This window comes from Notothenia coriiceps, unplaced genomic scaffold, assembly GCF_000735185.1.
Source record: "Notothenia coriiceps isolate Sejong01 unplaced genomic scaffold, NC01 NC01_scaffold00000289, whole genome shotgun sequence".
NCBI classification, from domain to species: Eukaryota; Metazoa; Chordata; class Actinopteri; order Perciformes; family Nototheniidae; genus Notothenia; species Notothenia coriiceps.
Genome location: NW_011332990.1, coordinates 84057 through 100163, shown reverse-complemented (window position 1 = coordinate 100163; position 16107 = coordinate 84057). Strand labels below are relative to the sequence as shown.

Here is a 16107-nt window from a genome sequence, read left to right as displayed (position 1 = left end):
TCTGCCAAATAAGTTTGTTTATTACAGTTACAAGTTTCTCAGTCTTTGCGCTAATGTTTCTTGACCAGTCTGACTTATTTTCCGAGATGTTGCAGCGTACCACCTTTCAACTAAATAATAAAACCCAGATTCTAGCATAAATAAAACAGAACCATCATGTTATACCCTTCCATGTGGTGTTTAATAACCATAAGAACGGATGGCATAAAGTCTGTGAGAAACTTTGAGCATACGGCTCAGGAAGGAACAGATTCAGGCCCACAGACAATTGGCAAAGAAATGTTAATGTAAGCAAGATGATTCCTCTGCCATATTAAACATACAACAGTGGTAATATTACTAGTATTTGCCATTGGCTGTGTGCGTAATCATGTCAGGAGTGCACGTACCCCGGAGTGTGTGCCAGGGTTCTGGTCAGCCCACCCGTCAGATATGTGCTGCCAACTCTAGCTTGGCAGACTCTTTGAAATCCGTCTTACCTCTGCAGCGGTCAGCAGAGTCAACATCTCCGTCAGACCACATGTAAACGCTGAGCATTTGAAGCAGTGTGACTGGACCTTGTGTGTGCATGAGCCTTTTTAATTGGGTGTGATATGGGTTTGTGCAAACTGTGTATGCAGCTGCTGAATTAAAGGGTCATTTCACTTATTTTCCCACTCACCAAGAAAATACAGCCATGCAGAAAGTACTACTTTTATTCGCAAAAGGTTTGGAAATATTTGAAAATATCTGCACTCCATCTCAATTACACAGCGGTAAATGGTATTTTACTTTTGGTTTTCACACCATTAAAAAATGTAATTTTAAGAAATGTATTTTAATTGATATACAGTACAAAACATCAAATATCATTACTATGTATGTGTGTCTTTGGTTTGACATGTCAAGCTGAATGTAAAGATGGACACTGAAGAAAATGAGACTGGAGATGGAGATACATGACACTCAAGAACAACTTGTGCCGAAGAGAGGAGCTGTTTCTGTCGTTTGGAGGTTTTTTGTAAATGTTGTTGACTAAAATGGTTGCCTGAGGAGGTAACACAAGTAATTTACTCCACCACTTCAACTGAAAGCACTTATTGGAGTACGAAGAATGTATGAAAATACAATCTGCTTCAACAAGCAACGCTGGTGAAATGTCTAAAGTAAAGTCGAGTCAAGTGTCACTTGAAGACACATTTGGTCGAGGGGTTGTCTATGATAGGAAAGACTTGTAAATGTCAATACATTTCAAATCATGGAAAAATCAAATAAATACTATGATACTGTTAACATTTGGAACAATACTGTGCTATTCCTTTTTTTTTTTAAATCAAAGTATTGTTCTACTGCTGTAAGTGAGGAAATATGTTTTTATATGTTCAGGCTGATGCAATTTGGTATAGCATCAGATGTGGTGTATTGTGGCTGCAGTGTTAACTCTTATTCACCGCTGCCCTTTTGCACCTTGCTCTAAAGGCTCCCCGGAGCCTTCCCTTTAGGAAGTTTGAAGCCTAAACCCCCTCCACACACACACACACGCACGCACACACACAGACAGACTTTTTTATCTCTGCCCTCCCTCCCTCCATCTCTCTCTCTCTCCTCTACTCCTTTCGCCCAGCTCATAACTACCAGAGCCAGACGACTGACTGACACACTCTCCTGCTCACATGCACGCACACTCTCAGCACATGCATCGAGTGGAACAGATCCACAGAGCTGCACAGTAGTGAGGCAACTGAGAGAGAGGTGGGGTGGAGAAAGAGAGAGATAGAGAGAGAAAGAGAGAGCATTTACTCTCCCTCTATCCTCACTTAAGGAAAGCAGCAGTGTGGAGAAGTTGCATGAAGCGCTTGGTTCCAACTGACGACTTTCTAATCAGACCATGTAAGTCCAGAAGAGGAGGCAGAAAAAGCAGAAGAAGAAACTTCCTGCTGGCTGAAGGAGAGCAGACTTCTCTGAGGGATTACTGGACTCTTGGTATTTGTGCTCGTGTCATGGTGATATCCTTCATGATCGTCTGTTGTTGACAGGAGCCTCTCTGTGTCTTGGATTTCCCAAAGGATCAAAGCTTGTTGTCTGAGCTGAGGAGTGTGTGAATGAAGTGTGTGCAAGTGGGAAACATGTCAAACGGACGATTCAGTCACCTGTTGAGGGGAGTCTGGCTGCTGTGGCAAGGTGAGTTCAGGCACTGTCTGCAGTATGATACTGAGTTTTAGTCATCAAGCTGTTTAAAAAGATTGTTTGAACATATAGTTTCTTCTTAAATTATTCCTTTAAAGTCATAGATAAAGTGTGTATTTTTGCACGTTTTACCGGATTCAATTCATACAAAGTATTTTCTCAGCCTGATACATTTGAAAAAAGAACAAGGTAATTGTTTTAAAAGATGAATTAAGGCTTGGACTGTTGCTGATGTTCCATGATCACATAATAATCCCACAAAGTTTGTACTCTTAAATGCAGGAAAAACCTGTAAATCTTGCATTTAGAATCAGATCTGAAAAGATTGCAGAAGATTTCCGCCTGTAATCCAAAGCTTTTCCCGTATAAAACCCCGATATAAACGCTCTCTCATGTGAGAAATCAGCTGAACACTTGTGGATTTAGCTTAAAGAACACATGGCAGGACACAGAGACACAAAAGGAAGAGATTATAACTGGCAAACTCATAATAACAAGGAAGTTATTAAGTAATTTGTCACAATTCAAATGATTTGCAGAGGTCAGCATGTGGATCAGCACATTAGAAAAATAAAAACACGACCTGTGCTGACATTGGACTTATGAATAGCCGGTCTGTGTTCAGCCTCTCCTCCTCTGTGTGTCTTCAAAGCTTCAGTGGAGGAGGCTTTAAAAAAAAAAAAGAGCTCTGGCTGGTGCCTTTAAACAATGGTTCCCTCGGAGCGGGGAAGCGTGGCCCTGGAACTAATGTTGCCATTATGTTAATGGTTAGAATAACAGGAGACAGCCATTACTGACTTCACCTCAGGCTGCTGTGCGGAGCTGATTGTCCAGACGAGGCCTCCAACGTGGAGGCTCGGCATTTTGGCCATCATGGCTGGTTAGCGTGATGAGCTGCGGGACACAGACTGGAGGAGGCATCTGCCCAGTTATAATCATAACCCCCCGCCCCTCCCTACATCCATCCCTAGCTGCTCCAGTGGTACACTGGTAGACTGGTGTCTGTGGATTGTTTTCTTTTTCACCGCTCAAGTCTAGTAGAGGAGACAGGCGAGGTCGAGCCGCTGGCCCTGACCAGATGTCAGAAGCAGCTGGGCAGATCTTCAGCCCGAACAGAGATGATCAGGAATTAATTTGAGGAGCCAACACTGATATCAAGGTGGAATTGTTGGGATGATAATAATTAGAGGGATTTTGACATGTGTAATGTCATTTATGTGAGTGTATGTACATTTCCCGATACTGAGAACGAGATAAGATAGTTAAATGTATTGATTCGCAACTTTTGAGGAACTCTCTGAGACACAAACAATAAGTACTCTCAATTCTGCCTAAGGCTACTTCATGAGGTTTTTAATTAAATGGTGGCCAAATAGAAGAGACCACAGTGAATACTTGCATTCAGATGTGGTAGATTCTTGTTGTGGGACAGTGAAGGTCTGAGATGAAGTTTACCAAAATTGACTTTACCGTTTTCATGCAATTTAAATATTGAATGCGGTGCTCATGTTTTGGACTCAAACAGTCCGACCTCAAACTCTCCCAGTACAGTGGAGAAAGCAAATGATCAGATCTCACAGAGAGTCTCCAAACCAAGTTTTTGGATTAAGGTGAAACTGATGTAACATCAGCCTGAAAACATCAACGGACCTTCAACTTCTCTTTCGCTATCTACATCTCGACTGCCTAGGCTGTCCACCAAGAGTAGACACCACAATTCATGTTAGGTGCCATTAAAATCCTCTGCTGTGTAATAGCACAAAATCCAACATTACAGCCAAGGAAAGCTGAGAAAACAGAGTAGGTGGATTTGTCGGCCTGATGTGGCAGATGTTCCACTCATGGTGAGGGTGTGAGATGCAGCAGGACAGTGTGTGTGTTGTTGCTTAGAGAACAGGAGCCAGAGTTTACTAACCGCATTAGAACTGGCAGAAGGGTCCGCTGGGCAAACCCTGTAGATCCCCTCTCTAAATAAACGAGGCCGCTGGATTAAGCAGCTTAAACTGTGATGAAAAGACAACAGCGGCCGTACATGCGCTGCCCCCGGGACAGAAGGAGAATCCTGGTCCGGGAGACCGCTATGATATGCTGGGGTCAAAGCCTGAGAAAAAGGAAGGGGGGTTCGGGTTAGAATAACACAACAGACCTTGTGTTCTTTGAAAACCTCTAAATCAACCTGACCCTCGCCTGACTTTGGCGACAAGGAAGGAGGGAAGGGAGAGACAGAACCAGGAACGGTGCACAGCAAATGAAATGCTTTCTGTTTGCCTTCCTATGCCCCTTATGAAGTGCTAGAACTCTGATAACAATTTTGGGCTCACATGTTTGCTGTCTGCAGGCACCTTTTGACAAGATTATGTAAGTTTACGGCATGTCACACAGCAGCGACACATCATTAAATCATTTAATCGTAACATTGCAGGGTTACTTCATAATGTTTTGGTTTAGATGTGTGCACATGCTGTTCTTTTCTAAACTTAATTTAAAAAATGGCGTTTTTTTATGCTGCACTGAACAAGTTGTTCTACCTGTTTCAAACTGTATTGTTATTGGTTGGTTTGTAGACATTGCATTGCACATAGCATTATTTGTTGCTAAATTTCTGGTCTTTTTTGCCCAAGTAGTCGGTGGACATATATGTCACAGCATGATCTAGGACCACCGTTTTGGATTGACAACCTCCTTTCTCTCACAACTGACAATTTGAATCTCAGAAAGCCCAAAATTGCAACTAAAACGGGCCTCTACTGGACGCAGGGTTGATATCACCGAGTATGTCAAAAGTTGTCTTACCTACATGTTGAGTAGCTGCTTAAAAGCCATCGTCAGTGAGGAGTGCTGCGTTTGAGCTTTTGATGGTCAACAAAAACTACTTGTTTATCCACAATATGTTTTTTTTCTTCTTATAAACGCTTCAAATACAGAATATGTGATGTGTGGGTTTGGAGATGTTTAAAGGCACCTTTGACAAGACTGCATGGGTTTAGTAACAAAAGTCGTATTAGTTTACAATCTCAAGTGAGATAAATAATCTAAAAAGTCTTTATGTGCCAAACTTTTAAGTTGTAGCTTAAAACAAATGCAACAACATGCACAACTTCTGACGAGGGGGGACAAGTAGAGTCCTTTGTAATACAGGGTCACAACAAGCCAAATACAGTTGGGAATAACTGTCTCACAACACAGATCCACGATCTGGAGGACAGCTCAGCAACTGAAAAAGCAGCTGTGAACTGTGAATAATGTAGCAGTCACCTAAGTATGTGGAATGAGCAGGATCTCTCATCTACTGTAGCACCACACACAGAAAACACACCCATGCACCTCACTAATCTTGTCATCATAAAGAAGCCTCACCCCACCCCCCTGCAACCCCCTCTTCCTCCTGAACAAACTTCATTCACCTCATCAACCACTGACAGACACACAGAGAAAACCAGAAACAAAGACGAGAAAAAAAGAAGGGAGGAATCTGAAATCCATCCAGGAGAAATGAGCCGTAAACATCATGGCTTTTTCATCAGGGCAGGGGAAAGTAATCAGTGGAGGGGGAGTAGGGCCAAGAGGGCAGCGGGCACTTTGAGGACAGTTTGGAGGGGTTTTGTCCTGCAGCACTGAGGCAAAGTAAGATGAGAAAGTGGCTTTACAGGACACTGGGGGTAACCGAAATGAACGAAATAGGCTGAGGATGTAGTAAAAGACTCAAGAGGAAGTAGTTAAAATACAGGAACATGGAGGGATTGGTGCTGCTTTGCCATCATTTCAGTTTATGCGACACTTAATGCCTTCACTTTGGCAGGTTTAATAACTCTCCATTAAAAGCCTCAGTAGAAGCAGCTATGAAGCAAACAAAGGCGTCTCTCTCTCTAATGAACCGGACTGACTTCAACGTCAACCACTTGATTCCCGCTGCAAGCCCTGAATATAAAGTGCCTGGATCTGGTCCTTGTTTTTCCAGGATAGCTCCAAATAAAGAAGTACATAAAACTGTATTTTGACGTTGGATGAGACATGAGAGAGGAAAGCGGAGGCTGCCAAACCGTAATCACAAATGCAAACATGCAAACAGAGTGCAGCCTGGAGGTCCTTTATAAATGGTATCCCTTCTGCAGAGGACTGCAAATAAATGTGTGCAGTGTTCCTGCATTTTTACATGTGTGTATGTGTGTGTGTGTGTGTGTGTGTGCATGCATGCATTTGTGTGTTCAAAGGATGGTTTTAGGAGCTCAAAGACAGGTAGATTACTTTGGCCGCTCATCAGTCGGCTGCAGCAATGGTGGTGATGACAGAATGACCGTTAAGACCACACGCAAGGCCCAGCCTGCTGCACTGACCCCTTGTGGGAGAATCAGGATACTGCATGAGGATAGAAGGGAGATGAGTGTTGTCTCTGCCTGCCTGAAATGTAAGATATGTGGTGTGTTGTTCTGACAACAATCTGGTTAACTGCAAGTTAGCTGCAGTTTACCTTCTCCTGTTTAATAAAAGGCTTGCACACAAACCGATTATCTTTCAGTCAACCAACATTTGAATAGCTCTGACCCTTTATGAGTATAACGAGCTTTGACAATTACTGTCGTATGAACATCCCTTGATTTGTTTTAATGAGAATCCAAGCGTTGTTTGTCATTCTCTGTAAAAAATTGTTTCACATTTAAGAAAACAGTAAGGTGCCCATATACACATTGAAGCTTTTACTCATCTTAATATTGACCATTATGAGATCCAACCTAATGAGCTCCCAGTGTAAGGGATCAGGAACACAATCCACAGTCCTGCTTATGTGCAAAATGTATTTCAAAGTAAGTTTGAAGCCTAAATTCTTAAACAAAAAAAGCATTAATTTAGTGTCAGTAAAATCAGGAGCTATATTCCAAGTTTGTAAGTTTTCCATGAGGGTTCTTCTGCTGAGCTGCAGCAGGGGGATACTAAGGCAAAGGAGGAATGTCGTACCAAAAAAACTTCAAAATGCCCATTTGATCTGATTGACTGACATTTCTGAAGCCTCGCCAGCTTCAGATAAACTGAAGTTTGCACAAAAGAGCACTGTGGATTTTGTCATATCCTTACAGTTTCAGCACATTAATAGGGGTTGTTGTAAAATGAACAGGAACATGATTAACTTTAATAACACATTTATTTCAATGTTTATATGTGCACCTAACTGCTGTTTTAGGGCAGAGATGAGCATACAGTACAAGCATATCCTTAATGTGGGAAGAGCTTTCGTTTTCTTGTTGGCTGTATTGCTTTGCTGAACAAGTTAAAGTGGTTGACCCTTGACCTCTATGAAGACATAGAGATTAGTGACATGGTTGGACTTTAAGTCATTGCTTGTCATCAATTTTCTCTCATGTTATCTTTTAGTTATGAGGTTGCTGTCAATATCTCATCTTAGTATTATTGCGAAATTGTTTCTATTTACGTTGGCCTCCAAAATAACCAATTGAGTAACATCTCTCTGAAAAGTTTTGAACGACAACTGAACATTATATACTGGCAGCTGAGAGTATAATTCAACGTAAATGATACATTTTACTTACAGTGAGTTTTGTTGGTAAAAATATATGAAATCTGTCTGTGGATATTCTATACCTAGGAAGGCGCAGACTTTATCAAAAGGGACGTTTCAGGGGCCATACTGAAACACTAGTTTAGTGGGAACCATTGTTTGATAAAACCAATACAATTTGACTCCCTATGTAGGAAGTGAATCAAATAAATGAGTCCCCTACCTCCTCCAAATTGCGATTGGGGGTGGATTTGTATCATTGGTATTACAACATTGCCTCACTTGTGGTTGTACTAGGCCCTTTTGTAAAAGACTACCTAAAACCCTGCAATGAGCAATTTTGTTTTACTAAGCGCTGCGTTTTAGAGAACTTTTTTAGTAAATGCAACCATATGCCCAACTGGAACGAGATCCAAGAAAGGGAAAGGGGCTGAATGACAAGTGACCTCAAGAAACACTTTAGAAATGTTTTGGCAAAAACAGAAACTCAAATATAGCAACGCAAATGACTCCACATCACATAATGCGACTCTCGCTTCTCTCTCCATTCATTGCGCTGTGTGTGAGTAACCACTTAGGCAACATGTTGCATGCAGCTACAAAGGCAGGATAACACAAAACAGACCAATTGGATGACCTGCAGGGAAATAAATTAATCCTGATTAGTATTTCTGCTCCGAGCTCTCCCGTGGGAGCGCAGCTGGGTCCGACCAACTGGCTTCCCTCGCCAGCTGCAGTGACATGGAGCATAAACAAACACATCAGCACATGGGGAAATTTCAAACATGTTTCAATGCCTATGACAGGAAAGAGAAGTATTAATCATATCAACAAATTGACAGACAGGTTGAAGGAGAAGAAATGTGCCTTCAAGCTTAAATCTGGTTTTGTGGTTTTTGACTGTATAATTCATCCAAATTCAACACGTGCGTGTCCATGTATGTATGTATGTATGTATGTATGTATGTATGTATGTATGTATGTATGTATGTATGTGTGTGTGTGTGCGTGTGTAAAGTGATGCTAGGAAATGACGGAGGTGAACACATGTCTGGTCGTGGTGAACATATGGGAAGCATTCCAAAAATTAGGGGAACAAGAAATATCCTCCATTCTGACACTAACAAGGTTAATAAACGGTCGCCATCTTGGAGCCTTTTACAGAAAAGAAAACACACTCTTTCCATTCAAAGTCCCCATTTTCCTTTAGATCCATCTGCTGAGTCATAAGAAAACAAACTTATCAGCGACTCAACAACTAACTCCCAGCTCAACTGGAGGCTCAACAGGTGATGTTCTCCCCAAGTGCATCTAAAGTCAAATGAGAGAAAAGTAGAGTGAGATTACACCCATAAAGCTGTCTACCACAGGCGGCCCTGAGGAAATCTGAGAAAGTGAGAGTTATAATGTGAGAGCTGTGAGGATAAAGGAGAGCGAGAGGGAATAAGAGAAAAATAAAAGGTGGACATTTAGGAAATCGCAAGCTGGATACGCTAACTTAGAGCTAAAGTTTCTGCAAAACTTTTATGGCAGAGTATTAGAAGAATTAGAAGATTAATGATGTTAAATATAAAACAGTCAGCAGCTGGTTAGCTTAGCTTAGCATACAGACTGAAAAGAGAAAATAATGGAACAAAATGCAACAAATCTGCCTGCCAGCAACTCTTAAGCACACTATTAAACATGTTATATCTAATGTGTTAAATCAGTGCCTATCCTTTGATGTATGTAAGAAAAACTAAATACACAGGTTTAGTTTATAGATATAAATGCAATCATATTATGGGGGAAGCATTTTTAAGTGAGAGAGGGAAAAACAAGAGGTTCAAGCCAGATATAAAACAGGAGACGGAGACGTCTGTGAGAACTCATCCCCCTTTGCTTTTTACATTTTGTTTTGGGAGAATGAAACTGAATAAATTGTTTTCATACACACAGAAAAATGCACACATTTCGCAGACAGATCCCAGTGGGTTTCCTCACGTTGCAACCATGAGGGTGCAATCAGAAAATCCTTTTTGTCTGAACTGAAACCAGATCGTAGTGGTCGGCCGTGTCGACACAAAAAGCAGAAGGTGCAGATATGACTAAGACAGGCAGACAAAATGCAGATGTGCACGTGTCAGATGTGGCATGTTTTTCACGTGAATAATGCTTTCATTTTGTGTTTGGGAAGACTCAAGTGAGCACAACTGTTTACTTTATTTGTATGATAAAAATGAACATAAACAAAGATCTCAGAGACACACACTTCCTCCCTCCTTGCAAACCTCAAAAACGAGGCCTGCATGCTGAAGCCGCAGGCTGTTTGGATTGACAGGCCCAAACTGTCTGTACTGTGGCCAACGTCCTGATTCACAGCTATGTACGGTTCTTATAGCACGCACTCACCCCTCATTACATGGAGAATTTACCCAAATCACATCCCTTAAACAGCTTGCAGTCAACCATAAGTGTGCTGAGATGTACCAGGGAGAAAATGTGCACATTCCCTCATGACCATTATCTGTGCCCTCCATTTTCTGATGAAGGAGGCCGATAATCATCGTAATGGCTCTCCCATTTCCTGTAGCCACCCAACATCAGCATGGCAATTGAAATGAAGTGCAATGGAGCCTCTGCGTTTATCTCATCGGATAATATTTACTTACTGTTTTGTGATTTCCCTTTCTCTGTAGCTGTGTTTGTGGCTGGAACTGGGAGTAAGCTCTGGGAGGTTCCCACAGCCTCCTTCACTTCCTCCTCCAACCTCAGTGAGAGCCTGCAGGACTGTGAGTACCGCCACCTTCAGGACAGAGTGAGCATCACAGCAGACATCCCGCCTAGACTGGATGGCACATGGGTGTCAACAAGGTGAATTTCTTAAATTCTAAAGTGCAAAAGCAGCATTTATTTTAGACAATGTCAAGGAAGTTCAATAGGTCGCTTAATGTTGTTTTGATGTTTAATGTAGCATCCTTTTATTCGTTCACATCATAGATTGTATATACACTATAAACACATTCACATATAGTTCTATCTGTTTAAGTATTGTAGGCTGTTGGATCTCTCTAATTGTCCTACACTACTATGTACAGTAGATCAACTTAATAAACTGCGAGTCATTACTTTTTTTCAGAATTTGAATTTTGAACACATTAAAAGAGTTTTAGACTTCAGATGAGATAGGCATACTGATTTTATGTTCTCAATTGCTTCATTGTTCCAAGTCTTCTATAACACAGTATTATTTTGGTCCCATTTGAACATATCTATGTCAGAGTGTGTTTTCACTTTACTCCACCCGTTCCTGTCAATTTTGGTTCTGATGAAAAACAAGATGGTGACAGCCAAAATGCTGCTGAAGGTTTTAAAAACAGTCCACAAACAAATTGTGTAACAGATCATGTTACATTTGCTACATCCATTTCTTATCCTTAAATATATTTTTGACCTGTAACTTCACTTAAAGGGGACCTATCATGCAAAATGCACTTTTTGATGTCTTTTATACTTAAATATGTGTCCCCAGTGTGTCAGGGAATTCATGCAGCGTCAGAAAATACAACCCTCTCTCTTTTCCTCCATACCCACATCTCTAAAAACGTGGGTACAACGGTGCTGATCCAGATTTGCGTCCGTTATGACGTAATATCGGAAATGCCGACCCACAGCACTATCAGAAAGTTGCTATCAGAAACAATGCGCGACGTGTTTTGGACGTAATATGGTCTTCGTTTACATTAGCAAGCATCGCTAACACTCAGAGCTAACACAGTACTGGAGAGAGCGTGTCAAAGAAGCAGGAAATTTAAAAAGGAACTCACCTTGTGGTAAACCGGCAAGAGAAAAAGCATTTGAGCTCCATACTGTTTCAGAAATAATCCTTGATGTGGTTTGGAACATGATATGGCGTTTAATCACAGGAGCATTGAGCTGAATCTGCTGGGTAATTCTGAGCAGGCATTAGCTCCCCCTCCTCTTTTTATTTTTTTCAAGCTAAGGACCCCGAACCTGCAGTTCTCTAACAAGGCTGGAATAGAGGGATATGAGGGATGTCTAAAATGCAGGATCTGTTTGGTATTTTGAGCAAAAAACATCATAGACATGTTTTTTGTATATTTTTATATATCTGAGACCCATAATATATGCCTAAAGATAGCATAATAGGATAAATGTAAGACTTGCCCCAAAAGGCAGGACAGTCAGCTAACCCCTGTTCACTACTGTTTAGAAAGTATTCAGACACAACTAATCACTAATCATTCCTTATTTGACTCCTCTCTGTTCAGATGTGAGGTGCGGCCAGGTCCAGAGTTCATCACCCGCTCCTACACCTTCCACCCCAGCCGCCACTTTACCGCCCTGCAGCACTATTACACCGACAGCAGCTGTGAGGCCCCGGCCTACTCCCTGATGATCAGGGGGAAGCTTCGTCTGCGGCAGGCCTCCTGGATCACCCGCGGGGGCACCGAGGCAGAACACCACCTCAGCAAGGTGGGCATCGTGGTCCACAGCCTGGCAGCCAAGCAGAGGTTGTCCTCCAGGCTTCCTTCCTCCTGCGTCGGTCTGACCCTGAGTCGGGTGGTGCCGGGGAAGCTGTACGAGCTGTACAACACCCGGGCAGGGAGGGGGTGTCTGTCGGTGCTAGGCTTCTCTATGATGGAGATGGGGCTGATACGGGTGGAGACGCAGCACCACAGCCATGGAGGGAAGATCCAGGAGCTGTTCTTAGGAGATATTCACACTGACTGGACACAGAGGACTGAGTACAGACCAACAGGGTACCAACAACCCCTGCAGAACGCCATGGTGAGACATGACTGCCATACAGAGTGTGGGGGATACTTATTTATGAGGGAGGCCAGGGTAGCTCCTACAACAATATCAACAGTAGAGCAGCAGCAGTAGAAAGCTTGCCTCCCAAGAGCCCTTTAACTATCTTTAAGTTTAAGAACACATTGTTAAGCCCAACTTCCAATGTTGTTTCAGAAAGTCTAGTTAATATTTTGTCTTTCTTACCAACTATTCTACGCTATATACATGTTTAAACATCAAGGCAAAACTATTCAATTAAATCATTATAAGCTTGAAAAGGAACAAATTGAAAGCTGAAGCAATAAGTCAATTAAGCAATGTTGATAGAAGTTAAATTGTTATCGTTCCAGCTCCTCGAATGTAAAGATTTTATGAGTTTTCTTGGTTTTATGTGTTTGTGAATAAAACTAGATCTACAACTAGTGATTTACTTCATTCTCAGTTAACTTGCCAATTTGTTGTCTGATCAGCAAATCCTTTAGTTTATAAATATTACAAATAATTCATAATTTCTCAGGTCCAAGATTCTGTTTTGTTCCACTAACAGTCCAAAATCCCACCAAAATAATGAATGATGATGCCACATAAAATAAACAATTTTTTGGCAACCATTATCAAAATTGTTGGTTGTTAATTTTCTGTTTACTTATTTAAGATTATCCCAATTTTCTGATATTTTATCAGTGATTTGCAATTTTAATTGTTATAGTCATTGAACACGAATCAACAACCTGATTAATGATAAGTCTTCAGTTGCAGCCCTATAGGTCAAAATGTCTCACCTCTTCATTTGTCTTCGCAGCATCACCTCCATCCCTGCCCTGTGTGCGCCCTGGTGTATCGCTCCTCAGAGCATCGCCCCCCGGTGTTGCCCCGCAGCCCTGCAGCTCCTCTGTCTCTGGCCGGCCGCTGGGTCAGCCAGCGCTGTGAAACCCGTCCCAACGTCCTCTTCCTCACTCGAGACTTCACCTTGGATCCCGACCAGCACGCATGGGAGGGCATCTATAAACACTACTCGGACCCTGCCTGCTCTCAGCCCACCTTCACCCTGAGAGCTTCGGGCCACTACGCTCAGGGGAACCCATCCGCCAAGGTCTCAGGAGCCACCGAGTTTGTCTTCAAGGTCACCGAGGTGAGAATCACGGCTATGGAGGGGCAGACTGCTAAATTACTGAATGGGACGAGGCCTGGAAGGTGTGGTCTGGCAGGGTGCTGGGAGATCGGGGTTGAACAGGATTTGACCCCCACAGATGGATGCAACCTGCTGGGCATCAAGCTGCCACATAAGGAGTACGAGCTCTTCAAGCCTGAGCTGGATCACAGGAAACACCCGCTGCTGTTCACCGGAGAAAGGCCGACTGATGGGACCAGCCCAGACCGGCCGCAGAGGAGGCCCACTTCATTTCAAGCTCCCATGGTGCTTTGCAGTGGGTTTCCACGTCACTATGGCTCAGGTTTCAACAACAAGCAAGTCCAGTTAGCCACCAGTGGGACAGGGAGACTGGTACAGCTGGTGTTACTGGTACTGGGATCTGTGCTGTGCAGCAGGTTTTGTGTTTATTAGAGACATTGTTTAACAATCAAGCCTGCTACACAGCTGAAGTCATTGATGAAATTGTTTTCTGGCAGCTTTCCTTCACTCTTCCTCCATATGATGATGACTAACATGTGTGATTGTCAAAAGAAATCATGAGACACTCAGGAGAGATTAATCATTTTTTATATCTGGCCTTCAGATGCTGCCTGTAGATTCACTTTAATGAGTCTTAACGCTGCATTTCTACCTAAAACTAATCTGTATATAAACCAAAAATGTATACAAGTGCCATCATTTCAGTATGTATTATATACTTTTATACCGTCCTCCTTTTGTATATTGATCAGATGTTCTCACTTTACAGATTCATTATTTGTTTTGCATATTTCTGTAAATGCAGTTTCCTTGTCATCCTTTTTATTATACAAAGCAAGATCACAGTGTTGAAGTGTGGATCAGTTATTTCCAGAAGCCATGGACCTTGCAGCAGACTTTTCACGAGAGCTTATTTTCATCTGAGATGCAATATAATTAACTCTATACATGGACATTGTTCTCTCAGAATGCTGGAGAGAAGAAAAAAGCTGGAAAAAGTGTAATCAGCCCTCTAATAGCTGCCATCATCATTGATCTAATGCCACTGTGGTGTGAAATGTTGCTTTATCTCTATCTTCTGTCAAGCTTGTTTATTATTCTGCTTTTCTATCAGCACTCAATCGAAACAAATCAACTGAATATTTATTTTAACCATTTATACTGTATTTTTTGATAAGAGAACGATTTTTGGTTTAATATTTTAGTTAGTTTGCCATTTATAAAGAAGTGATTTTTTTCTGTGTATTAAAAAAGGCTTTTCATAACGTCTTGTGTTCAGTTGGTGTTTGAATCAAGAGTCTGAAGAGAAGCTTGAGTCACTGCAACAGAGCTAAGCGCTAAGTTAACTTCATGCTAACACGCTGATGTTTAGCCTGTGTAATTGCAATGCTCACAATCTCAATTTCGATCTTGAGCATGTTTAAAATGACTAATAAGCACTAAGAACAAAGCATGGTTAACTAATGTATGCAGGTATAAAGTCATAATCCAAAGTGTTCGAAAAATTGAAATCATGAACTGATAATTGTGCTCAATGACAACTTAAAACTAGAGTGTAGGACTTTTATGAATAGCCTAATGCAGGGGTCGGCAACCCCTGGCACGCGTGCCAGCATTGGCACGCGGCACCGTAACCAGTGGCACACTAGGAATAAGTGGAATAAGTGTGCAAAAATATTTAAATTAGTATTTTCGAGATCCTTCGAAACGGAGACCGCCGCCAGAGCGCCGTCTCCCCGGTTACCTTGCAGAAGGAAAGCCATGCACGCAACGCAAGCCCCGCTCTCTTTATCCCACGGGCTGACATATTCTGCCGCTTTCCTCCGTGGTGTACATCAGTGCTGATCGTTTCACCACGGAGGAAAGCACTCTCACTAATTGCAGTACCCATAAGGAGCTGTACAAATGCCGCAGTTTTGCGTGGCTGTGTATTTAGTTGAAAGCCCAGTGGCGATCTGCCTCATCTCTCATCTAAATAAATTTAAAGAAAAAAAAAAATTTGTGCTACAAAGGGGCGCGCCTGGCATCTGTGTGTTGAACTTCCTGTCGGCTCCCAGACGTGTCGAGGAGGGTCAGAAGCAATAAGCCTTCAGGGTTCAATAACCCACTTTAGGAGAGCAGCGAGCTCTTCTTGGGAGGCCGTTGCATTTATTAAGCTGTTCTTCTGTTTCACCAAGATACATCACAGACCTCTGTTTTTTCTGCTTCCTCGTTTCCACTTCCAGAAACATACACACGTTCTCTCCCATAGGTTCTCTTCACTGTCGCTCTCCCATCCACAAACACACATCGCAAGCCACATCCTCTCCTCTCTTCTCTCTCTTTAAGGGACAAGCGATCTCATTCTCACTCTGCGATGACCCTAATATCATAGCATGTGTGCTCTGGAGAATCACAGAACGGACGATCCGTCCTTATTATTTATTGCCCGTTTAAACTCAATTATTTATATGTGGTTTGTTAAATCGGCATCATGTGAGTTGCGCTGACAGGTCCACAC

General features: G+C 42.2%; 1 protein-coding gene across 1 annotated transcript; it reads left to right on the top strand.

Moving 5' to 3' along the window:
- The first annotated feature begins 1644 nt into the window (after positions 1–1644).
- apcdd1l (adenomatosis polyposis coli down-regulated 1-like) lies at positions 1645–14842 on the top strand. Its single transcript, XM_010795759.1, has 4 exons — positions 1645–2160; positions 10357–10531; positions 11950–12469; positions 13278–14842. The coding sequence occupies exons 1-4, from the start codon at positions 2082–2084 to the stop codon at positions 14037–14039; spliced, it is 1536 nt and encodes a 511-aa protein (XP_010794061.1). The 5' UTR covers positions 1645–2081; the 3' UTR covers positions 14040–14842.
- The last annotated feature ends 1265 nt before the right edge of the window (positions 14843–16107 follow it).

Bases quoted from the DNA above. Each gene is read 5' to 3' on its own strand.
- apcdd1l (XM_010795759.1), top strand. From the start codon at position 2,082: ATGAAGTGTGTGCAAGTGGGAAACATGTCAAACGGACGATTCAGTCAC. The intron at 2,161-10,356 runs GTGAGTTCAGGC...CTTTCTCTGTAG, and splicing joins AGTCTGGCTGCTGTGGCAAG to CTGTGTTTGTGGCTGGAACT. The intron at 10,532-11,949 runs GTGAATTTCTTA...CTCTCTGTTCAG, and splicing joins GGCACATGGGTGTCAACAAG to ATGTGAGGTGCGGCCAGGTC.